This window comes from Cebus imitator, unplaced genomic scaffold, assembly GCF_001604975.1.
Source record: "Cebus imitator isolate Cc_AM_T3 unplaced genomic scaffold, Cebus_imitator-1.0 Scaffold387, whole genome shotgun sequence".
NCBI classification, from domain to species: domain Eukaryota; kingdom Metazoa; phylum Chordata; class Mammalia; order Primates; family Cebidae; genus Cebus; species Cebus imitator.
The window spans coordinates 1,138,303-1,165,123 of NW_016107702.1; the positions used below are offsets into that span (position 1 = coordinate 1,138,303).

General features: G+C 40.9%; 2 protein-coding genes across 4 annotated transcripts in view; one reads left to right on the forward strand and one right to left on the reverse strand.

Moving 5' to 3' along the window:
• HSPBAP1 (HSPB1 associated protein 1) overlaps positions 1-16,169 on the reverse strand; it is a 58,890-nt gene extending 42,721 nt beyond the window's left edge. Inside the window, exons 1-2 of one of the 3 annotated variants that reach the window (XM_017508194.2) lie at positions 16,153-16,169; positions 15,936-16,113 (exon numbers count right to left, since the gene is read on the reverse strand). In XM_017508194.2, coding sequence (XP_017363683.1) covers positions 15,936-15,999 — 64 coding nt within the window. In that variant the 5' untranslated portion in view covers positions 16,000-16,113; positions 16,153-16,169. The other 2 variants (XM_017508195.2, XM_037731234.1) reach the window with 2 other exon arrangements.
• Positions 16,170-17,234: 1,065 nt separating this feature from the next.
• SLC49A4 (solute carrier family 49 member 4) overlaps positions 17,235-26,821 on the forward strand; it is a 79,953-nt gene continuing 70,366 nt past the window's right edge. The window contains exons 1-2 of the mRNA XM_017508196.2: positions 17,235-17,924; positions 25,657-25,750. Of these exons, the coding sequence (XP_017363685.1) occupies positions 17,585-17,924; positions 25,657-25,750 (434 nt within the window). The 5' untranslated portion in view covers positions 17,235-17,584. The remainder of the gene's footprint in view (positions 17,925-25,656; positions 25,751-26,821) is intronic.

A 26,821-nucleotide genomic window follows, 5' to 3' on the forward strand; every position in this document is an offset into this window, starting at 1 on the left:
TTTTTTTGTATTTTTAGTAGAGACGGGGTTTCACCATGTTGACCAGGATGGTCTCTATCTCTTGACCTCATGATCCACCCGCCTCGGCCTCCCAAAGTGCTGGGATTATAGGCGTGAGCCATCGCACCCAGACTTTTCAATGCCTTTTACCCAAAATAATCAATATGTCAAAGTGGCATATTTGGAGCTGGCATATTTTGATCCCTACACTATGAAAAGCTATAACATATTCATGATAAATAGTATTCTGTTGTTCATGGCATATAAATTGTAATCATCCTTTGGGAAACAACTGGGAAAATAAAAGAACTGTCCATTATCCCAGTAACTCATGTTATAGGAATTTACCATAACAAATAATGAATCATAAGCTACACATAGCATTGCATATACACACACACAAATGTCTACTACCACATTATAACAACAAAAAACGTAAACAACCTAATGCCCTAAAGCAGAAAAATATTTATTAAATTATGACAAGGCAATCCCATAGTATGCTAGTATGCTACATCCACTACAAATGAGGGCTGTCTAGAAATATGTAGAGATGTGAGATGGGAAGGGAGAGTTGGACCTGAAGTTGACTCAGAGAGCTACTATAATAGCCAGGCAATAAGTATGATACAGGCCTGAACAACAGGAGTAGCATTGAGTAGTCAGGGATGGTAAAGATGAAAAAATACTAAGAGAATAATATCAAAGACTATTACAACCGGAGATGTGGGGTGAGAGTCAGATGTAGCCAAAAGATTGAGGTGTCTAGACTTGGTGACCTGCCATAAGAGAAAAGTGAGGAGCATAGCTCATGGTGTTGGGAAGATGAGCAGCCTGATTTTGAACACAGGCATCAAACAATAATATACATTTAACTATTGAATGCTTCACTGTTTACAAGGCACTTTCACATACATTAAGTGTTCATCTGATCTTATAAGAAGCTTGTAAAACACAAGCAGAGACCGTAATTCATTTCTATTAACCAAAGGAATAAATGGAAGCTTAGATGTCAGAGGAACTAAAACTAGATAATATCAGGTCCCCTCAGTCCAAGTCCAGTGATCTTTCCACTGCACAATTTTATTTCTAGAGAACTGACTATAAGACTTAACTAGGGCTAAAAATTCAGGAGAAAGAATACAACCTGAAAGGATACACAGGAAAGCTCAAAATCAATTCATAGATAATATTCACATGTGCTTTGGGGAGAGAGGAATGTTTTGAGGAGTGCATGAGTGTGTGTGCATATGTACACATGGCAGAGAGTGCTAGCTGCCTGTGACAAAGACTCTTTGCTTGGCCAAACTGTGGTCAGGCTTTATATGTTCTGCTAGGTCCATCGATGCACTTCCTTGAAAAACCTAGTTTTAGGAAAGAACCCTGCTAAGTCAGTTTAGGAAGAATTGCCCCTATCCCTGATATCTGATCAGGTTCTTCATCCTCAACCAACTTCCAGGTGATATCTGATCACCTTGGCCTGTCTTCAACAAGAATCCTGTTAGGTTGGTTTAGCCAGATTTCCCCTTACCGCTGATATCTCCTCTTAGTAATTTCCCATCCACTGACTCTGTTCCTTGGCTGTAAATTCTCACTTGCCCATGCTGTCTTTGGAGTTGAGCCCAATCTCTCTCCCCAACTTCGAGACCCCGTTACAGTAGTCCTTACATCATGATGGTTCTGAATAGTCTTCCTTACCATGCCTTACCAAGTATCACTGAATAATTTTTTCTTTAACTTCTACTTACTCAATATTCATTCTCTTCTTCCTTGCTAAAAGAACTTTGGGCAACAGGGGTGGCTGAAAAATTTTATTTCTCAGTCCTCTTTGCAGATAGGAATAGTCAGATCAATAGATATTTATGGAATATATATATATATATATATATAATTTCTGTGTGTGTGTGTGTGTGTGTGTGTGTGTGTGTACACATACAGAAGCTGTGAGTCAGCCTTTTTGCCCTCATCCTTTTCCTTATACCGCCTGGAAAGCAGACATAATGGTTAGCCATCTTCAGAGACAAAAGAAAGGTCCAGGAAATCACAAACCTTAACTAAAAGAATGCAAATATGTTCTTCTTTGTGCTACTGAACCAACTACTACCTCCAGAACTTTTACAATAAAAAATCCCTTCTAGTCAAGACTGTTATTAATTGGATGCAGAGAAGGCCTTTGACAAAATTCAGCAGCCCTTTATGCTTAAAAACCTCAATAAACTAGGTATTGATGGAACGTATCTCAAAATAATAAAAGCTATTTATAGGGAGAGGACCCAAGATGGCCGACTAGGAACAGCTCAGGATTGCAGCTCCCAGTGAAAGCGCAGAGGGTGACTGGACGCCACATCTCCAGACGGGTTTTTATTGCCCACAGACCAGGAGATTCCCAGGCACAGGAGCCCCACGAGTCACCAACGGGGCTGTTTTGGCCAGCGCGGCTGTTTTTGCCGGCACGACTGCTTTGCCGGCGCCCTGGCGCGGGGGTTCTCCATACAAAATACACTGGTCCGGGTGCCCTTTTAGCTGGCTATTGGCGACCTGGAAAGGCAGATCACCCATTCATCTGATTTAAAAAGGAACTGAAACAGGGAGCCAGGCCAGGAGATTCCTGGGCAAAAAAACCACCAGGAATCTCAGTGCCACTGTTTCAGCTGGTGCAGTGAGTCACCGCACGGGAAATCACACAGATCGTGGTGCCTTTTCAACAGGTGACGGCAACACCTGGGAGAGAGTCAACCGTTCAAATTAAAAAAAGAAAAAAAAAAACAGACTCTGAGTCAGGGAGTCAGGTGGTCAGGCTCGGCTGGACCTACCACCACCACCACCACCACCACAACAACAACAACAAAAAACAGCAATTGAAAACGCTCTGGGTTGAGAGTTTCACAGCAAACACAGCTGAACCCGGGACGGTCCAGCTCTGTGGGGAGGGGCGTCCGCCATTACCAAGACACTCCACCACTACGGAGGTAGTCCGCCATCGCTGAGGCAGCCAGCTGTTGCCGAGGCAGCCAGCTGTTGCCGAGGCAACCCACCGTTGCCGAGGCACCCTGCCATTACAGAGAGAGTCTGCCATTACAGAGGCGGGCCCCATTGCCGAGGCAGTTCTAACTACCCCATATAAACAGGACTGCAGGGAAGTTCACAGGGCAGCTGGGCGGAGCCCACAGCAGCTCAGCAAAGCCTCTGCAGGCAGACAGTGACTAGGCTGCCTCCTCGCTGGGCAGGGCAGCCCTGAAAAAAAAAAGGCAGCAGCACAATGGAAACTCATAAATAAAGCCCTAACTCCCTGGAACAGAGCACATGGGATAAAAAAAAATGGGGGGGTTAGGAGTTCTGCTGCACCAGACCTAAACATAACTGCCCAGCAACTCTGAATGAACAACAGAGCTCACAGCTCAGCATTTGAGCGCCAATAAAGGACAGACTGTCTCCTCAAGCAGCTCTCTGACCCCCGTATGTCCAAAGAGTCACCTCATAAAGGAGAGAACAGACTGACATTTGGAGGGTATCCTTCTGGGACAAAGATAGCAGAAGAAGAAACTGGTAGCAACCCTTATTCTTCTGTAGCTGCTGCAGGTGATCCCTAGGCAAGCAGGACCTGGAGTGGACCTCAGCAGTCCTACAGCAGAGGGGCCAGACTGGTAGAAGGAAAACTAAGAAACAGAAATAAATTCACCATCCACAAACTGGAAGTTCACCCAGAGATGCAATCTGAAAGTCAGCAACTACAAAGACAACAGGTGGATAAATCCACAAAGATGGGAAGAAACCAGCACAAACAGGATGAAAACACCCGAAACCAAAACACCTCTCCTCCTACAAGGGATCACAACACCTCACCAGCAAAAGAACAAGGCTGGATGGATAATGAGTGTGATGAAACGACAGAATCAGGCTTCAGAAGGTGCATAATAAGAAACTTCTGTGAGCTAAAAGAGCATGTTGTAACCCAGTGCAAAAAAACTAAGAACCTTGAAAAAAGATTTCACAAAATGCTAACAAGAATGGACAACAGAGAGAGGAATATAAGTGAATTGATGGAGCTGAAAAACACAACACGAGAACTTCGTGAAGCATGCACAAGTTTCAACAGCCAAATTGACCAAGCAGAACAAAGGATATCAGAGGTCGAAGATCAACTCAATAAAATAAAACGAGACGGCAAGATTAGAGAAAAAAGGGTAAAAAGAAATGAACAAAGTCTCCAACAAATGGGGGACTATGTGAAAAGACCTAATCTACCTTTGATAGGTGTACCTGAATGTGACAGAGAGAATGAATCCAAGCTGGAAAATACTCTTCAGGACATTCTCCAGGAAAACTTCCCCAACCTAGCAAGGCAGGCCAATATTCAAGTCCAGGAAATACAGAAAACACCACAAAGTTATTCCTCAAGAAGAGCAACCCCAAGACACATAATCGTCAGGTTCACCAGGGTTGAAATGAAGAAGAAAATGCTAAGGGCAGCCAGAGAGAAAGGTCGGGTTACCCACAAAGGGAAGCCCATCAGACTCACAGCAGATCTTTCAGCAGAAACCCTACAAGCCAGAAGAGAGTGGGAGCCAATATTCAACATCCATAAAGAAAAGAACTTTCAACCCAGAATCTCCTATCCAGCCAAACGAAACTTCATAAGTGAAGGAAAAATAAAATCCTTTATAAACAAGCAAGTACTCAGTGATTTCATCATCACCAGGCCTGCTTTACAAGAGCTCCTGAAAGAGGCACTAAAAATAGAAAGGGACAACTAGTACCAGCCACTCCAAAAACATACCAAAAGGTAAAGAGCATCAACACAATAAAAAATCTGCATCAACTAACAAGCAAAACAGCCAGCTAGCATCAAAATGGCAGGATCAAATTCACACATAACAATATTAACCCTAAATGTAAATGAACTAAATGCCCCAATCAAAAGATACAGACTGGCAAATTGGATAAAAACCCAAACCCATCAGTGTGCTGTATCCAGGAAACCCATCTCACATGCAAGGATACACAAAGGCTCAAAATAAAGGGATGCAGGAAGATTTACCAAGCAAATAGAGAGCAAAAAAAAGCAGGAGTTGCAATTCTCGTCTGATAAAATAGACTTTAAACCAACAAAGATCAAAAGAGACAAAGAAGGACATTACATAATGGTAAAAGGATCAGTGCAACAAGAAGAGCTAACGAACCTAAATATATACGTACCCAATACAGAAGCACCCAGATACATAAGGCACGTTCTTAATGACTTACAAAGAGACTTAGACTCCCACACAATAATAGTGGGAGACTTTAACACCCCATTGTCAACATTAGACAGATCAACCAGACAGAAAATTAATAAGGATATCCAGGACTTGAACTCAGACCTGGACCAAGCAAACCTAATAGACATTTACAGAACTCTCCACACCAAATCCACAGAATATACATTCTTCTCAGCACCACATCGTATCTACTCTAAAATTGACCACGTAATTGGAAGCAAATCACTCCTCAGCAAATGCAAAAGAACAGAAATCATAACAAACAGTATCACAGACCACAGTGCAATCAAGTTAGAACTCAGAAACCAACTCAGAACCGCACAGCTTCATGGAAACTGAACAGCTGGCTCTTGACTGTTGACTGGATAAACAATGAAATGAAGGCAGAAATAAAGATGTTCTTTGAAACCAACGAGAATGAAGACACAACATACTAGAATCTCTGGGACACATTTAAAGCAGTCTCTAGAGGAAAATATATAGCAATAAGTGCCCACATGCGAAGCAAGGAGAGATCTAAAATTGACACCCTATTGTCAAAATTGAAAGAGCTAGAGGAGCAAGATCAAAAAAATTCAAAACCTAGCAGAAGACAAGAAATAACTAAGATCAGAGCAGAACTGAAGGAGATAGAGACACAAAAAACCCTTCATAAAATCAACAAATCCAGGAGCTGGTTTTTTGAAAAGATCAACAAAATAGACCACTAGCCAGATTAATAAAAATGAAAAGAGGGAATAACCAAATAGATGCACTAAAAAATGATAAAGGGGATATCACCACAGATTCCACAGAAATTCAAACCATCATCAGAGATTATAACAAACAACTCTATGCACATAAACTAGTAAACCTGGAAGAAATGGGTAAATTCCTGGACACTTACCTCCTCCCAAGCCTAAACCAGGAAGAAGTTGAAAACCTGAATAGACCAATAACAAGGTCTGAAGTTGAGGCAGCAATTAAGAGCCTACCACCACCCAAAAAAAAAAAAGCCGGGTCCAGATGGGTTCACAGCTGAATTCTACCAGACATACAGAGGAGCTGGTACCATTCCTTCTGAAACTATTCCAAACAATCCAAAAAGAGGGAATCCTTCCCAAATCATTTTATGAGACCAACATCATCCTGACACCAAAACCCGGCAGAGGCTCAACAAGAAAAGAAAACCAATATCCATAATGAACACAGATGCAAAAATCTTCAATAAAATACTGGCAAACCAATTGCAACAGCACATCAAAAAGCTTATCATGATCAAGTAGGATTTATCCCGGGGATGCAAGGCTGGTTCAACATACACAAGTCTATAAACGTAATTCACCACATAAACAAAACCAAAGACAAAAACCACATGATTAGCTCAATTGATACAGAGAAGGCCTTTGACAAAATTCAACAGCCCTTTATACTAAAAGCCCTCAATAAATTAGGTATTGACAGAATATATCACAAAATAATAAAAGCTATTTATGACAAACCAACAGCCAAGATCATACTGAATAGGCAAAAACTGGAAGCATTTCCTTTGAAATCTGGCACGAGACAAGGATGCCCTCTCTCACCACTCCTATTCAATAAAGGACTGGAAGTTCTAGCCAGAGCCATCAGGCAAGAAAAAGAAATGAAGGGTATTCAAATAGGAAAGGAGGAAGTCAAATTATCTCTGTTTGCAGATGACATGATTGTATATCTAGAAGACCCCATTGTTTCAGCCCAAAATCTCCTGAAACTGATAAGCAACTTCAGCAAAGTCTCAGGATACAAAATCAATGTGCAAAAATCACAAGCATTCCTATACACCAATAACAGACTTAAAGACAGCCAAATCAAGAATGAACTGACATTCACAATTGCTACAAAGAGAATAAAATACCTGGGAATACAACTAACAAGGAACATAAAGGACCTCTTCAAGGAGAACTACAAACCACTGCTCAATGAAATTAGAGAGGACACAAACAGATGGAGAAACATTCCATGTTCATGGTTAGGAAGAATCAATATCATGAAAATGGCCATACTGCCCAAAGTCATTTACAGATTCAATGCTATCCCCATCAAGCTACCAATGACCTTCTTCACAGAACTGGAAAAAAACACCTTAAACTTCATGTGGAACCAACAGAGAACCCACATAGCCAAGTCAATTCTAAGCAAAAAGAACAAAGCGGGAGGCATCACACTACCGGACTTCAAACTATACTACAAGGCTACAGTAATCAAAACAGCATTGTACTGGTACCGTAACAGAGATATAGACCAATGGAACAGAACAGAGGCCTCAGAGGCAACACAAGATAGCTACAACCATCCGATCTTTGACAAACCTGACAAAAACAAGCAATGGGGAAAGGATTCCCTGTTTAATAATTCGTGTTGGGAAAACTGGCTAGCCATGTGCAGAAAGCAGAAACTGGACCCCTTCCTGACACCTTACACTAAAATTAACTCCAGATGGATTAAAGACTTAAACCTAAGAGCTAACACCATAAAAACCCTAGAAGAAAACTTAGGCAAAATCTTTCAGGACATAGGCATAGGCAAGAACTTCATGGCCAAAACACCAAAGCATTGGCAACAAAAGCCAAAATAGACAAATGGAATGTAATCAAAGTTGACAGCCTCTGCACAGCAAAAGAAACAGTCATTAGAGTGAATTGGCAACCAACAGAATGGGAAAAAATTTTTGCAGTCTACCCATCGGACAAAGGGGTGATATCTGGAAACTACAAAGAACTAAAACATATTTACAAGAAAAAAACAAGCCCATTTAAAAGTGGGCAAAGGACATGAACAGACACTTTATTAAAGAAGACATACATGAGGCCAACAAACATATGAAAAAATGCTCATCATCACTGGTCATTAGAGAAATGCAAATCAAAACTACATTGAGATACCACCTCATGCCAGTTAGAATGGCAATCACTACAAAATCTGGAGACAACAGATGCTGGAGAGGATGTGGAGAAACGGGAACACTTTTACACTATTGGTGGGAGTATAAATTAGTTCAACCATTGTGGAAGACAGTGTCACGATTCCTCAAGGACCTAGGAATAGAAATTCCATTTGACCCAACAATCCCATTACTCGGTATATATATATATATATCCAAAGGATTATAAATCATTCTACTATAAGGACACATGCACACGAATGTTCACTGCAGCACTGTTTACGATAGCAAAGACCTAGAAACAACCCAAATGCCCATCGATGATAGGCTGGACAGGGAAAATGTGGCACATATACACCATGGAATATCATGCAGCCATCAAAAATGATGAGTTAGTGTCCTTTGTAGGGATATGGATGAACCTGGAAACCATCATTCTCAGCAAACTGACACAAGAACAGAAAAGCAAACACCGCACATTCTCACTCATAGGTGGGTGTTGAAGAATAAGAACACGTGGACACAGGGAGGGGAGCATCACACACTGGGGTCTGTAGGGGGGAAACAGGAGAGGGACAGCGGGGGGTTGGGAGTTGGGGAGAGATAGCATGGGGAGAAATGGCAGATATAGGTGATGGGGAGGAAGGCAGCACATCACACTGCCAGGTGTGTACCTATGCAACAATCTTGCATGTTCTTCACATGTACCCCAAAACCCAAAATGCAATTAAAATAAAAGCTAATTTAGCTTCTAATAATTTAATCAACAATAAACTGTGCTATTGAATTAATGAATTTAAGTATTACAGTTTCCTTTAAAGAAGAATGCAGTGTTACCCGGTATTAATTAAACAGCCTATGGATGCACCCAGTTATTCCATGGTAGGAATATTTTGCAAAGAGTTATAAAGATTCTGAAGCAACTTCAACAGTCTTCAAAGGATAAGGAAATTTAGGTCTAAACTTGCAGCAGGTAGTAAGTTCTAACTAGATGACTTAGAAACTGCTGAAAAAAACAGATTAGTGATCTGGGTATTACACAATAGTTTTTTTTCTCTCCAAATGTAGTATGTTTTCCAGTCAATTTATTATAGCCTTAGCTAAAACTAATTATTTGGAGATAGTAAAACATCATCAAAAATAAATTGCCTCCTTCTCAGTAATTTTTTAAAATTAATGTGAAGGACAAGATAATTTCAAACCTAATTTCTCTGAGTATGCTATCTGGTTTCAGTCAATTAACACCTGGCCTGGATTTGTGTCTGAGATTTAGACTTTAAGACAAGAATAAGGGACAATTATCATGCTTCCAGAACACTCCAAATATTTATAGAATATAACAAAGATCCTGAAATTGAAATTAACTTGTCTCTCATCACATGTAATTTTAATGAAAAAAATTAAAGAATTTTAAAAAGCTTCAGAAGGGACATAAGAATGAGTCACACATTACAATACAGAGAATCTCCATACTGATAGAGCATGAATTTGAAACTGGATTCTGGTGCAGAGAGATCATTTATTTCTGAATGTGTATATCTAAGGGAATGCATGGTGTTTCATCAGACAACTATTGTATATGTATATAAGAAATTTTAAAACCTCTGGAATGGTAGATATTGGGGCAAAAAGTAATGATCATTTGGGCCATGTTGGAAAAACCCAATGGAATCGTGCAAGTACTAGCTAACAAAATGACTGGATTAGTACTAAAGACTAAATGGTAAAACGTACACCAGAAAGAATTTTTCATTTTGTAGCCACTGTTTTAAAATGTCAAAACAAACTAAGAAAATTCTCTTGAAAGGTAGCATAATGCTTAATTAAGTAAAATAATGACTGGCCATAAACACTTTGAATTTCAAGGTCTAGGAGGCGATGTTTATTAGTGAAGAAAACCACAAACATTAGTGTTGCAGCTGTTATGACACAGCTTTATCAGTATCAATGTTTGGTGTGGCCATGAACAGGCAAGAAGTTCAGGCTGGGCACCTGAGACAGTTACATACTGGACAGTTACCAAAGGTTCATAAGCGTTTCAGCTTCTTTCCATCCTTCTACACTTATAACTCTTGCCCATTGAACCCAGAAAACATGTCTTCACCTCAAAAAATGGCTCATAAATTAAAAATACTAGTCTTAAGCCAAACCAAGAAAAAGTAAATCTGTCTATATTTTAAGTGAGGTTAACACTAGAAGGAATGGTGTCTCAAATACTAAAGGTTTTTGCAATGTTCCAAAGTACCTTCAAAATTTCTACCAAAATGTTTCCATTGAACCCCAACCTCCTATAAGTGACCTTCTGATAATTCAAAACAAATGATTATTTTCTCTTACTTTTCCTTAAAAATATTCAACAGTAAGGTCTTGAAGAGATATTTGCACACCCATGTTCACAGCAGCACTATTATAATAGCTAAGAGGTGGAAGCAACCCAAAGGTCTGTTGATGAATAGATAAGCAAAATGCTACACATGCAATGGAATATTTTTCCACCTTAAAAAGGAAGGAAATTCTGTCGCATACTACAACATGGATGAACCCTGAAGACAGTATACTAACTGAAATAAGCTAGTCACTAAAAGATAGATACTATATGATTCCACTTATATGGAGTATCTAAAGTGGTCAAATTTCTAGAAACTGAAAATAAAATGGCAGTTACCAGGAACTGAGGTTAGCGGAAAAAGGGAAGTTACTTTTTAATGGATATAGAGTTTAAGAATTGCAAGATGAAAAAGCTCTAGAGATGGCTTTCACAATTATGTGAATCTAACTACACTACTAACACTTAAAAATGGATGGCCGGGTGCATTGGCTCATGCCTGTAATCCCAGCACTTTGGGAGGCTGAAGCAGGCAGATCACAAGGTCAGGAGTTCAAGACCAGCCTGGCCATTATGGTGAAACCCTGTCTTTACCAAAAATACAAAAATTAGCAGAGCATGGTGGCAGGTGCCTGTAGACCCAGCTACTCTGGAGGCTGAGGCAGGAGAATTGTTTGAACCCAGGAGGCAGAGGTACGGTGAGCTAAGATTGCACCACTGCACTCTAGCCTGAGCAAGAGAGTGAGCCTCCGTCTCAAAAAAAAAAAAAAAAAAGTTAACGTGGTAAATTTTATGTTATGTGTTTTTACCACAATAAAACTGAATAGTATTGTTTTTCTGATACTCATCATTACTAAGCATTCAGTGAAATTAAAAATTTTACCTACATTACGAACTACACATAGGCCCTAACATGGGAATTTTTTACTTTTTGAGATAACATAGGCTTTTGCTTTTCTTTAAATTCCTCCACCCTTTGCCCCTTTTAAAGATGAGAACAAAAATGACATGGTGAGTACGTGTCTCCAACTGAAAAAGAGTAAATCCAGTTACATAGGAGTGTTAGTTCTATTTGAAAATCAATTCCTTACGACTCTACATGAGATATTTCCTTGGGAGGCACTGGAAGATGAGTTACTAACACATTCTTCTCTTCCTCACGGCATAATCTTGGCTATAACTAAACACTAATAAGCAGCCCAATAGAAAGAAATATAACAGCCTCAGTTTGAAAGACAGAATCATACTCAAATAACTACTATTTTTAATTTCACTGACTGCTCCAATCAATGTACGATCCTGGGAGTAACGTTTCACATTCAGAATTTAAAGTGATTATTAATTAACAATAAGTAGTTTCATGTTTGTTTTTAATAATTTCTAAGCTGTTATTTCAAACAAACAATATCACATTCTTGAAGGTAAATGTCTTACTTTTATCTCTCTAGAGGTTAGTCCAGTGGTTGGCATAAAATGATGCTAAGCAAATGTTTTTTTCAAATAACTGTATAACACTACCTGATTTTTAGTAATGTATAAAACTTTATTGAAACTAAGCACACATTTTCTCTACTTCTGTATAACGAGCTATTGAGCATAACCAGAAACAGTCTCAAAATAAGGTGATCAGTTTCACAATTTTATGCCCACCTCTACAGGTTACCCTTTCCTGCTCCCAAACAGTAACTCACTCCTATCACTTCTAATCACCCTCAACCCCATGGCAACCATGCCAAAGTTTCTTTTCTTTTTTTTTGAGACAGGGTCTGGCTCTGTCACGCTGGAGTACAGTGGCGTGATCTTGGCTCACTGCAACCTCTGCCTCCCAGGTTCAAGTGATTCTTGTGCCTCATCTTCCCAAGTAGCTGGGACTACAGGCGCATGCCATCATACCCAGCTAATTTTTGTATTTTCTGTAGAGACAGGGTTTCGCTAGGTTGCCCAGGTTGGTCTTAAACTCCTGAGCTCAAGCGATCTGCCTGCCTCATCTCCCAAAGTGCTGGAATTACAGGCACACGCCACCATGCCTGGCTGCCGCTTCACCTCAAATCTCTGGTACCTTTCTCTACATTCTTACTTTTGTGGTGCCTTGCTCTATTTTTCTAAGAAGATTGAAACTCAAGATTTTCCTCTTCTCCACTTCAACATTTCTGTTTTCACCCTGCTCTTTTCTGGACTCAATGAATACAAGTATTCCTCTTTTTCACCCAGGTTCTCTGTCACTATTTCTACTCTAGTAGAATCGGTCTCCTCCCCTGGCTCATCTGCAAGAAAATATTCTAGGAAGCACAAACCAACCCAATTTCTATTAGTTCCTTCTCTTCTCAGCCTCCAAAGTACTTAATGTGTATAATACTGAGTATTATATCCCAGCTAATTACATCTGACCTTTTGGATATATGTCATACTACAGTTCTTTAGTTATCTATGTCTTTATGGCCAAAAATGATATTTATAAGCTATTTCAGGGTAAAGATTGTCTTCTGCCTCACCATATGAAAAAGGTCTCTGCTTACCATGTACCATTCAAATATTTGTTGATAATGGAATAATTTTGTTCAAAAAGGAATTTTTCAGCTGGGTACAGTGGCTTATGCCTGAAATCCCAACGTTCTGGGAGGCTGAGGTGGGAGCATCACTTGAGGCCATGAGTTTGAGACCAGCCTGGGTAGCACTGCAAGACCCTGTATCTACAAAAATAAAAAACAAACAAAAAAATTTTTAAATGAACTTTTCTATGACTCCCATCATATTTATCAATGTACTGAACGTACTGACCCTTTCACTTGACTTTATTTAATGTATTTATTTTCCTTATTCTCTTACATAACATCTCTAATTTCTTTTCTTTCAGTTTTGACTTTAGTCACCAAGGCTGGCACTTTCTATTAATAATAAAAATGGTTACCATTCATGAATATCTAATTCCTGCCAGATATTATGCTAGATAATCTACACATATTAACTCTAATCTTCACAATAATCATGCATTTTACAGAGGAGGAAACTGAGACTCAAAGGGATTTAAGTACCTTGTCCCCCAGTCTTCCTCTCTCCAATCAGTCTTTTACCCTTCAGCCAGAGTGATCTTTCTACAACCAAATCTAATCATGTTATTTCCTTCACCTAAAGCTCTTTAAGGCTTCCTACTATCTTAATGTCTAGATTCCTTAACCAGGCATAAGGTAACCTTCAGGATACCTCTTTTCTCACCACTTCTGACATCAAATTCTTTCAGTTCTTGGCCCATGCCATGCTTTCTCCTTTTGCCTCTGGATTTGGCATGGAGTGCCTTTATTCATTCACTCAGCAAACACGTAGCAAGTGCCAACTATGTGCCTGTCATTGTACTTGCAGCTGGGCACATGGTGGTGAATGAAAGAGACATAGGTCCTGCCCTCAAGGTACTTACGATATAACGGAAAAAATAAATAATTACAGGCCAGGCGCAGTGGCTCACGCCTGTAATCCCAGCATTTTGGGAGGACAAGGTGGGTGGATCACAAGGTCAGGAGTTCAAGACCAGACTAGCCAACATGGTGAAACCCCGTCTCTACTAAAAAATACAAAAATTAGCTGGGGATGGTGGCTTGTGCCTGTAATCTCAGCTACTTGGGAAGCTGAGGTAGGAGAATTGCTTGAACTGGGACCGGGAGGCAGAGGTTGCAGGCCTGGGCTATAGGACAAGACTCCATCTCAATAAATAAATAAATAAATAAATACAGATTGTAATAAGTAAAATGGCAGAAGCAGGATGCTGTATTCCAGAACATCTAGGGTTAGAGAGTGCAAGAGAAATCACAGTGCCTGTCTTAGTTTGGTCTGGTAAGGTCTCTGGTGGTGACATACTTTAAAGCCTAAAGTTTAAGAAGCCAGCTATGTGAAAAGCAGGAGGGGAAGTGAATGACATCAGCAAAGCCCAGACCAAGGATTTTTATAGGCCACGGTTAGGAGTCTGGATTTTATTCTAACTTCTAAGGGCAATGTAATTCACTGAACAATTTTACATGAGTCACTTTTTTCTGCTGAATGAAGAAGGGATTAGAGGGGCAAAAAATAGAAAACAGAGACATAAGTCAGGAAGATACAGTAGTAGTTGAGGTGAGAAAATGTGGATGATTTGAAGTTGGGTGTGATAGTGAAGGAGGAAAAAAGTAGACAGATTAGATGCAGAATTGACCTGACTTGCAAAGTCATTACCCGAAATTAAGAAAGAGGCAGAGAGAGGTTATAGAGTTTGGGGATTTGTCACTGGAGAAAGTTAGAAAGTAGGCTCACTAAAGAAACAGAGTATCAGAAGGATCTGAAGCCCATCCTGAGTGAATATTCAAGAGTTTGGCCATTTTCGCTTTATACTATCATCAATTTGTGCAGGACTTTTCCCAGCAAAGTTCAGCCGCATAGGGTCAGGTACAAAGAGGGCAAAAAGTTGAGTTCATCCAGAATAAGAGTTTTGTCAGAAAACAAAGTGCAGGAAGGGACAAGATAATTTTTCAAGGGAGCGACATACGTTGTGGATAAGGGGGTGCAGTGGGTAGAAAACGGAAAGATCAATGCAATGGAGGTACAGATGAAGGTCAAGAACTGTCTCCCAGGTAGAAAGTAGTCCGATAGTAGGAAGCTATAATTTGTTTCTTCTGCTTGGAATGGGCGTCTCCCCCTTCAGCAAACTATTTGATCCCTAAATACATCCATCCTTTTCTGTTCCCTGACTTCCTGAAACCCAGCGCCACTCCCTGAGTTTGTCACCATCTCATCCAATCAGAAAGGCCCACCTCAAAATATTCCCTCCTCGAAGCATTTACGTTCTCCCCACTGAGATCCCTTCTCCCTCCCAGAGTGTACTACTAGTAGAATAATTCACGTGACCACGTAGTAAGTCATTCTTTTTTCTTTCTAGGCTTCTTTGGAAAAGGTATTGTTATATATATTCAAAAGTCTCCGGATCCCGCGGCAATATCCAGAACACAGCCCTGCACGGTGCAATCATTCAATAAATACTAACAGGGATTTCAGCTTCATGGGCCTCCAAACCTCGCCCCTACTTGCTAAGCCAGGCGAAACAGAATAAAAGCGCATAATCCCTGTTCACAAAAGCCTCAGATAACTTCCATTAACCTCAAGGGTTGCCTTCAATTTCACAAATTTAATTTTAATCCCCTCTAACATTCAAAACACCCCCATTTAGCTAATGATGAGCAAACATAAGACAAATAATACCCCTGTGCGTGAAACAGCACTGGTAGGCTACTCGATAACGATAAAAAATCTGGATTCCACAATTGGAGAAATGCCATACTCACTAGAAAATAGAAAATTTCCTTCACTGTTTAATGTAAGGCCGGAGAGACCTGAGATGGGGCTAAGGCAAACGGCCCCAAGAGGGGTGTCACGAGAGTCAGTCGGCACTGGGTTCGAACTCAGGGTCTGACCTCAGCCTGGCACCTACCTTCCTCATCTCCAGCCCCAGCTGCAAGGATCTTAGGAATGGTCGCCTCGGAGCCTGCTGCCATTGCTACCGCAAGGCGGGTTCTGCGGGAACCCAAGGCAGAGCTGAGCTGGAGTGGGGTCAGAGTAGGTGCCAAACTCCGGGACCCAAAGCTGCACCACAGAAAGGAGGCCTGGCGACTCCCGCCCGGCGATTCCCGCCCGGCGACTCCCTCCCGGCAACTCCAGCCCGGCTCCCGCGGAAACGCCGGCGCTCACGCGGAGGTCACGTGACGGACGCTGGGCGGGACCACGCAGCTTTGTTTTGATTCCCCGGGTGTGGAAATACAAACACGTGGTCTGGGTTTTGGCCCTTTTTACCTAACCCGTATCTTAGCCTTCTTTCCTGTAGTCTTAGCTTCGTTTCTGCTTCTCCTTTTCTAGTCAGGTCTTTCCTTTCTGCCTCAGCTTTTCTCCACCCCAGAGGATTGGATTTTAGGGGAAGGTTTGCTGCTTAGTGGGGCTCCGGCGGTGGAATGAGTCTCTGCAGTCAGCTTTCCTGAGCCGCTCTTAGCAGCCTTGAATGCGAGGCTAGTTCACGCTCCTCTTACACCTCTCTTGCCCTTCTGGCGGCAACCTGACTCCTGATTTCCGTGGCTGCCGGGAAATACGAACCTCGGGCAAAGAATCCTGTGATTACGTTCCCTGTGACTCACTTCCCGATCCAGAGAGCTAAATTGCTTGACTTAGGTTTTCAAGGACACTAATCCACAGCTGTGGGGCTTCTGGATTTGTATACCAAAATAAACAGCTGTGTGAAGAGATCAACAACCACCTTTCTTTTCGTTTACGCTGTGGTCAAATCATAATCACTGGAGATGGATCTGGGTCACTTTGGGGCAAAAATCTTCCAGCTTTATGGACATGCCTCTCATTGCTCGCCTACTAAATGACAGACAAAATGGGTAAAAAATTTACATATATATGAATGAAATTGACTAATTTTGAATCTCCTCTTTGGATGTGTAAGACAAAAAAATAAAAATAGGCAGTACTTATTGTACATGACAAATGATTTTTATGAGACAATCCCCTGGGACTCACTACACCTCAACCTTATCCTTTCTCCACCTATAATTTCTGAAGTTACTAACTCAACAAAACTAAGCATAAGCCCAAAATAGAAGCAAGCATTAGGTTAAGTGACCAACCACAGGTCACTGAGCTGTTTATTAGGCACAAGATTTAACTTAGACACTTCCTCGAAATACCAGGAATTCCCCTGTATTCCTGGGGTTTCGAGGAAGTGTCTAAGTTAAAGCCCAACCTCCCCGAATACAGCCTCTCTGGGAGTTTCCCTAACCCCCGCTCAGCTGTGCTTATCCCTGCCTTTTCAGCGCCACGAGTCCTCCGTCTGGGATTCGACTCCTCTCCACTCGCCGGAGTTTCCTCGCCACCCACATTGGGCATGGGCGGACCCCAGCCTCCCCGCCTCCTGCCCCGCCTCCCCGCCCGCCAGGCTCGGGCCGCGCAGGCGCACCAGGCGCGGCCGGGAGGCCGAGGGCGACCACAACAGCCTCCGCCTCCTGCTGCCGCGGCGGGTTCTGCGCTGGGATAGTCGGCTGCGACCGGGGCTGTGCCGGGCAGTGGCTTCGCGGACGACGCGTCGCCATGGGCTCTCGCTGGAGCAGCGAAGAGGAGAGGCAGCCTCTGCTGGGGCCCGGGCTCGGGCCTGGACTAGGGGCGGCCTGGAGAAGCCGGGAGGCAGCGCCTGTGCTGCCGGCGGCGGCCGCGGGTCCTGGGCGGGTGTACGGACGCCGCTGGCTGGTGCTGCTGCTCTTCTCGCTGCTGGCGTTCGTTCAGGGCCTGGTCTGGAACACCTGGGGTCCCATCCAGAACTCGGCGCGCCAGGCCTACGGCTTCTCCAGCTGGGACATCGCGCTGCTCGTGCTGTGGGGGCCCATCGGCTTCCTGCCCTGCTTCGCGTTCATGTGGCTCCTGGACAAGAGAGGTGAGGGGTCTGGGTGCGCCGGCCCACGCTGTCACTCCTCGGATAACTAGCGCCTGCCCGCGCTCCAGGCCTGCCAGCCGCCTCCCTTGGCTCCAACATAGGGGTTGTGTGAGGTGATAGAGTGTTGTTAGCATTCCATTTCTGACTTATGAACCTTCCGTCCCCAAAGCCACAAATAAGGGAAGGCTACTGCAGATATTTATGTTTTTATCCAAGCCCTTTATGCAACACCAGGGATTTAAGCGATCTCTGAATGTTCAAGTTTTTACACATTGTGAACATCAGAGCATCCGCGTGCACGTGCAGTGTATGTGTTTTACACCTGACAAAAATGACTGATGCTTTGACTTCAAGGGATTTGGGGATATTGAGGGTGAAAGGTCGGAAAATAGATTGCCGATGCCCAGATGTAAGGAAAGAATGAGTTGGTTTTGTATAGTAGATGACTCCAGCCCAGGAAGAGCTATTTGAAAACAAGTCTGACACTTTGGTTTCTGGAAAGTGGTGCTCAGCAGCTTTAAAATGTGTGTATATGACTACATGGCTTTCTCAGTTGGGATTTGTGACTTCAGATAAAGCTTGCAGATGAGCGAAGATGCTGCCTTAGAATGGTACGCTGGACATCTCACTTTACCACTTGCCAATGTGATTCTCTGAGGAGAAAAAAAAAAAAGCCATAGGGCTGAGAATCAAGGTATCCTTACCACAGAAGTATAGATAAATGACTGGTAGTGACAGTGTACCCTCAAGAAGCTGTTGTGCAAGATTTTAGATTAGTTGAATAATGCTTGGGAGCTACTTTGTACAGTTTCTGTTCAACCTTTTATAAGTTTTGTTGCAGTGAGTTCTTAGTCAGATTTGGAAGGTTGTCTCAGTCCACTGGAGCTGCTATAACAAAATACCATAAACTGGGTAGTTTATAAACAACAGGAATTTATTTCTCACAGTCCTGGAGACTGGAAAGTCCAAGATGAAGGCTCAAGCAGAATCGGTGTCTGGTGAGCGCCTGCTTCCTACACAGTGGTCTTTTCACTATAAGATATAGGAAGAAGGGGTTAGAGATCCCTCCGAGTTCTGTTTTATACGGGCAGTAATCCCATTCACATGGGTCCCACCTGCATAACCTAATCACCTTCCAAAGGCTGCACCTCCTTACTCCGTCATTTTGAGGGTTAAGATTTCAGAATACGAATTTGAGGCCGGGTGCAGTGGCTCAAGTAATCCCAACACATTGGGAGGCTGAGGTGGGAGGATCGCTTGAGCTCAGGGGGTTGAAGCTAGAGTGAGCTGTGATGGCAGCACTGCACTCTGCCTGGGGCAACAGGGCAAGAGTCGTCTCAGAAAAATAAATAAAATACGAATTTGACGGGAACACGCCAGACCACAGCAAAAGTCAAGTGTAGTTAGGTATAGAATTGCAATTCTCTGGCATGTAGTTAGCACTCAAAATTAGTTGGTTATTAAGAGAATAGAATAGCAGGGTGATGTTAGCAGCTATGCTTCCTTCTCCCCTCCTTCACTGGAATTCTTTCATTGGAATCCGTATGAAAAGACTAAGGAATAGTTGATTGTAAATTCCTTAATGATCAGCAATGTAAAGTAGCTGCTAAAAAAAGAAAGGGCAGTTTTAGGCATAGAAGCATAGTGTCCAAAACAAGAAGTAAAATAGTTTGACATGCTGTACATTAGTGTTTAGTTCAGAACTTGATTCTGAGATGGCCGTTTGACAAACTGCAGAACTTTAAAGGTTCTGTGACAAGAATGATAAATGGTATAAAAATCATGATTTGTAAGATGAAGGGAACTTGGGTATGTCAAACTTCAAATAGAAATGAGGCAAAATATAGACTGTGAAAATCAAGTAAAAGAGGAATTAGACTTACGTTTAGCTCTAGGAGGAAGAACTAGACTGAGTCAAGTTACAAAGGAATGTAACTCAAAGCAATACAAGGAAGAACCTTCTAACAAAGATATCTAGCCCTAGATGGGTGTGTCTTGACTGCTATAGAACTTCCAGCTAGAGTAAATACTTTTGCAGATGATGTGTACTAGATGCCGAGGAAGGGCTTCTCTTACCAAATGGAGATTTTCTTTGGGTTTTTGTTGTTTGCTTTTATACTAAATAGTGGTTTTATTTGGGTTTCTGCTGGGTGCAGTGGCTCACGTTTGTAATTCCAGCACTTTGGGAGGCTGAGGGGAGTGGGTCGCCTGAGCCCAGGAGTTAGAGACCAGCCTGGGCAACATAAGGAAACCCGGTCTCTACAAATAATACAAAAATTATCCGAGCATGTTGGCATGCACCTGTAGTCTTAGCTACTGGGGAGGCTGAGACCGGAGGATCAATTGAGCCCAGGAAGTAGAGGGTGCAGTGAGCCATGACCGCTCTATTGCACTCCAGCCTGGGTGACAGAATGAGACCCTGTCTCAAAACAAACAAAACCAAAGAAGTATTTTACCTATAATTAATCTTACAATAATATTTTTTTAAAAGAAAAAATATTTTATTTGTTTCCGCCGATGTATTTTTCTTCTGTTCCAGGATCCAGTCTAGGGTCCTCTGGTGCATTTAGTTGTTATTTCTCTTTAGTTTCTTCCAATCTGTGATAATTCCTTGGTCATTCCCTTAACAAGGTTGGCTAAATTCAGGGGAAAATGCTGTTTTGTAGTTTCTTTTGATTTTTATCAGGAGCATTTTTCAATATTATTCCCCAAACTTAGCCAACCTTGGTTTTAATGGTAGAAAAATGTTCATTTGCACCCTTATTATTATTATCGTATTTACTATCCATGGCAGGGTAAATTAGAAACTACTCATTCACTTTATAAAATCAGGTACTTTAGTTCTTCAATAGTTCTTATGACTATGTGGTGAACTCAATTTTATATTTTCCTTTGGTTGAAGCAGTAAAAAATACATTTTAAAATTCTCTTTATTAGGAAGTAGTTTTCATTTTCAGTAGGAGAAAGCAAATACTCTTTCATAAGTTGGCTTTCCTGCTACAGGTGTTGCATCTACACACGTAGAAAGCAAGTTCATTCTTCTGGCATCCTGGGGTACTAAAATATCTTTTTTTTTTTTTTTGGAGACAGAATCTCACATCGTTGCTCAGGCTGGAGTACAGTAGTACAATCTCAGCTCACTGCAGCCTCAACCTCCCTGGGCTCAGGTGATTCTCCCAACTCGGCCTTCTGTGTAGCTGAGACCATAGGCATGCACCACCATACCCAACTGGTTTTTTTGTATTTTTTACAGAGAGAGAGTCTCGCCATGTTCCCCAGGCTGGTCTTGAATTCCTAGGTTCAAGCAAGGCACTAAAATGTCTTGCTCCTTGGATTGCTGCCTGGTTGTTTGGCCTTTGTGCTGCCTCAGGCCCCAGCCTGATTAGCATAGAAGACTGGTTATCTTCCTAAAATGGGTTTGTGCATTCCCACCCTTTTTCATTTACCAGCAAAGAGACAGAAAAGGACTACCTAGAGAGATCATAGAGCCAAGACCAAGTGTGTCCTCAAAACTAACTGAAGAAAGTTTCAAGGAGATAGCAACCAAATGTGTTTCATGCACTGTGGATATTGCCCTCACAGAACCTCCTTCTACTAAGGAGATACAGACAGCAAACAAGAAAAGTAAATATTTAGTATGTCACTTAGATATTGATACATGCTTTGGAGAAAAATAAAGCAGGGTAAAGGAGGAGGGGAATGTGATAGTGTGGGGTTATACTTTACATAGGGGTTTAGGGAAGGCGTCACTGATAAGGTGTATTTGAGCAGACACCTGAAGAAAAAACGACGCTTGACATGTTAGTTCTCGAGAAGACTGTAAAGGGAACAGCGAAGATAAGGATTCCAAACTTGTCTGGCATATCCAAGAAAGAGCAATGAGGCCTTTGTGCCTGGAGTAACGCCAGTAAAAGAAACAGTGGTAGGAAATGAGGTCAGAGAGGTAGCGAGAGGCCAGGAGATACAGGGCCTTGTACATCATTCTTAAATGGGATGTCAGCCATTAACAGGTGAGGAGAGCTCACTTCATTGACGGGCTTTGTGTGGAAGAGTAAAACGATGACTGCTCTTGTCTTTAGAACAAGAGCCAGCACAGGGAGACAAGTTAGGCTAGTAGAATAACCCAGATGGGAGCTGATGGTGGCTTTTGACGAAGGTGATAGTAGTGGAGGATCTGAGAAGTGGTTAGATTGCAGCTATGTGTTGAAAGTAGGTTCACCTGTATTTGTTGATGGATGAGATGTAAAATATGAAGGAAGGAAGATGAGTCAAAGCTGTTTCTCAACTTTTTAGTATTACTGGTTAGGAGACTAGAGCTTCAATTTACTGTGTTGCGGAAGATTGTAGAAAGAGCAATTTTGGAACAGATGGCATGGAGATCAGGGATTTGAAATGCCTGTTAGATATCCAAGTAGACAGATTAAACTGTCAATTGGATATACAAGTATAGAGTTCAGGGGAGAGGCCTGTGCGGTATGTTTGGGAGTTCTCAGCTTGCAGTGGTATTTGAAGTCATGGGGTTGGTTCAAGCTCATTCTTGTTGATATAAAAAAAGGAAAATATAAAAATTTTCATGGGGCTAGTTGAGATAATCTCTGGAGAAGGGTGGAGCTTCCCAGGAGTAGAAGACTGAGCCCTGGGGCATTCCAACATTTAGAGATTGGGAAGTTAAAGAACCAGCTAGGGAGGACTGAGAATAGAGCACTGGATTTAGCAACATGGAGATCTTTTGGTGTCCTCTGAAAGAATCATCTCCCTTGAATGATGTGGTGACCTCAAAATAAAATGCAAGGAGAGGAATCAAAGACAGTGAGTGTGAACATTTCTTTCAAGAAGTTACTACGTGAAGGGCAGCAGAGAAATGGGCAGTAGCCAGAGAGAATGTGGCTGCTAATGAGGTTTGGATTTTGTTCTGTTTTTTTTTTTTTTTTTTTTTTTTTTTTTTCAGTAAGAGATATTGAAGCATATGTATGTAATGCAGTATCCTAACAATTCCATAAAAAGGGGGAAATTGATGATGCTGGAGAGCAAGGGAAGAACTGCTGTAGCCATGTAGGCAAGATGGGAGGCAGTCCTCTGTGAACTCGGAAGAAGAGCTCACTCATCACCAAGGGGATGGCCCAAGCCATTCATGAAGATCTGTCCCTATGATCCAAACACCTCCTACCAGGCCCCACCTCCAACATTGGGGATTACATTTCAACATGAGACCTGAGTGGGAACGAATACCCAAACTATGTTAGGCTATTCTCCTGAGGTCCTCATAACTATTCTCCCTTGATGAGTTGATATCTTTTTGATTACATGGAATTTTAGAGTGATGGCTTGTCAAGATGTGAGTGACATGAAGAAAGCATTTTATTCAAGATTGTCAACTGGGATAAACACTTGACAACAATTAAAAATACACAAGAAAGTCACCGCACTGTACTTGTGAGGTTGCTTTATTTTTCATTTTTGTATTTTTATGGAGATGGGGTCTCACTGTGTTACCCAGGCTAGTCTCAAACTCCTGGCTTCACGGGCTTCTCCCACCTTGGCCTCCCAAAGTGCTAGGATTATAGGCATAAACCACGGCACCTAGCCAGAGGTTGCTTTAATAAGCAGTTTTTCACAACTTCTTTACTCTTAAAAGTTTTTATTAGCTGTTATATTGTCAAAAATTTGATAAAAAAATATAACTGAGTAAAGCATGGTAGCCTTCAGCAGTAACAATAGGAAGCCTGGTTATTGGACCATATGGCCATAAACAGTGCCTCACTACTTGCTTGGTGTTTGCTTACCTTAATTATAAACAAACTCCTTAGAAAAACATAAATATGGAGAATGTAGGCCTTATGGTCCCCAACCTATAAAAATTAAATTCAGTATCTTGTAGGGTACCCAGTATATCCTTATAAGAGAAACATTTTGTGATTTTAGGATATTTATGACCATGTACGTACTTTTCATTAATTGTACTCTGTTTCCTATGGCTATAATGTGATTTTAAAGTCTGTTAGTAGAAGCAGTAAATGAGCAGTATATATGCATTACTTGTTACCAAGAAGCACAGTTCCCTATGGTATTCCTTCTGCCAAATTGTATTAATCATATTCAGATTATATAAAAATATTATAAAGTAATTCCGTTCATATCACAAATTATCCTTAACGTAGTGTGTGTGTCTGATATGGATCTCAAGTTTATTTTCTTTGCTGTGTTTGATCTGCATAATTATAATCTTGTTGACTTTCAATTTCCTTCAAGTAGAGTAGCTCTTTGAAAACCAAACATTTAACCATGTACTCTCTGCCAAAAGAGTGACGGAGAGAAAGCCCTGGAAAAAAGAAATATTACGTTAACCAGTTTAAGTCTATTCTCTGTGTGAAGTGGTTTCAAGGTGATGTTAGATTTGGGAGAAATTTGAAGCAATGTGGCTACCTTTGCCATAGACTTAGTATGAGCCACCTGTGATGTGGCTGCCACAAACAGTAAGATATGTTAATTTAGTATTAACAGAGATGTAGCATTCCAACAATAGGAAGACAGAGTTCTGTTAGATTATTCTGCCATAGCTAGAATACTGTGTCTGTTTCTGCTTATCTTATTTTTATATTTGTATATTTTGCCCTCTCTGTGACCAACCACAGATAGCTTGTTCCCCTTTTATTCCAAATACAATAATTATTTTGTTGTATTTATTCCAAATAAATACAATAAATAATTCTAAATAAATAAATATTCTAAATAAATACAACAAATAATTGTTGTATTTGGAATAAAAGGGGGAGAAAACTAAGTGATCCACATTGTCTTCCAAAGTCATAAGCCATGATTTTTTTAAACGTTATTAAGCATTATTCTGTAATGAAAATCATTGGATAAATCAAGAAAAAATAGAGATTGTGATTATATTAATCAGAGACATCTAAAGGACCACTTCCTATGATCCTTTAACAAGTATTAGCTTGTTCTGCTTTTGATAAAATATGTAGTTCCCTGGTTGTCATTTTTTAGAGAACTTAAAGCAATCATCTATCCCCTTAAAATGCTTTTTAGGGACAGTTAAGAGTTTTTTTAAATTAGCAGCTTACATTACATTTTTCTGTTAGAGATCTAAAATTAAAATATCTAGTCTTTTAAAATTATTTTCTGTATTTTAAGAATTATATCTGAACGGTACATTTTAGACATTCCTTTTGAAAAATTAGAGCTAATAGAACTAATAGAACTTCTTCCTCTGTCTTTGATATGAACATTCCTATTTTGTTGTTGTTGTCGTTTTTTTTGGAGACAGAGTCTCACTCTGTTCCCCAGGCTGGAGTGAAGTAGTGTTATTTCAGCTCACTGTAGCCTCCACCTCCCAGGTTTAAGCAATTCTCATGCCTCTTCCTCTCGAGTAGCTGGGATTATAGGTGTATGCCACCACACATGGCTAATTTTTGTATTTTTAGTAGAGACAGAGTTTTACCACGTTGCCCAGGCTGGTCTCAAACTCCTGAACTCAGGTGATCCATCCACCTCGGCCTCCCAAAGTGCAAGGATTACAGGTGTGAGCCACCATGTCCAGCCCATCATTTCATTTTCAGCATGTAGGATTGGTTGGATTTTATTCCATTTTTAAAGTTGTAGAGAAAAGCCATAATATTAGCATATAATGTCAGTATGATTCACTAAAAATAATCTTTATTTTTAACATTGTGCTTAAGAGAAAATAGAAAATAATTTTAATGTTTTTCTTTCATTTTAGGTCTCCGAATAACTGTGCTCCTGACCTCCTTCCTTATGGTTTTGGGAACAGGTCTAAGATGCATACCTATATCAGACTTAATGCTTAAAAGAAGGTAAATCCTGTAAATAACATTTCCTCCTGATTTTTCATTTTATTATGTATATAAATTTTTAAGATCAGTAAAGGATCATATTTATAGAAGCATTTATTTTTTTTACGCTATATGATGATTAATTTAATTGATATTTATTAGTTGTCATATGGGAGACACTATACTGGTTGTTGTGGAAATAAAAAGAGCAAGTTAATCTTCATATTATCAAGGAACAATAATCATGAGAAAATAATAGTATAACACGCCATTTATAAGTATAATAATATAACATACTATTTATATAATGATATAGTTAATGCTACAGAAGAAATACAAAATTGCCCCAAGATACTAGGAGAAGGTTCGGCTGAGGGTATCAAAAAAAGGAGTTCATAAAGGAGGTGGTAATTAAACTAGGCATTGAATGATGAGTAGAATGTTGTTAACTATAGTCAGGGGAAGGGTATTGCAGGATGGGGGAATAGCAAGAATGAAGCCATGGAGGCAGGTAAGCATAGGCCTTTTCTGGGTTGGGTAGGTGGTCTTATTTGTATATAGCAGCCTTTCTGCAACTGGGACCATGGATTTATTCTTAGGGAGTGTAAGGTATATGAAGGTTTTACATTTCGTTTTTATATTGGTTATGATACAGTATTATTTTACCAGTAATCTGCAATAAAAATGTTTTTTTGTTGATCAAGATGTCAGTTTCTTGAATTAGTGTTTCACAGACTGGGGTCCTTGGATGTGACCTTGGGAGTCATTGAGAAATTTTTTCCCCTTCAGAAGAACGCATAAATTCCTCAAGTTCGAGAGATACTGGTCTACAGTTGAAGGTGTAAGAATGGGATATAAAGAGATGTGGTTAGAAGTGGTATTTTGATTCTGAAGGATCTTGATGCCATCCTCTATTATTAACAGTGTACTTCCTCAGTGGATAGTAGGAAGCCCCTTAAGATTTTAATCAGAGGAATGGTAGTATTAGACCTGTGTTAGGTTCACTGTGAACTGAGATATGTAGAATTGATTATAAGGGGTAGAGACTGCTGGTAGAAGACCAGGAAAGATACAATGGGACCCCAAGCTGGA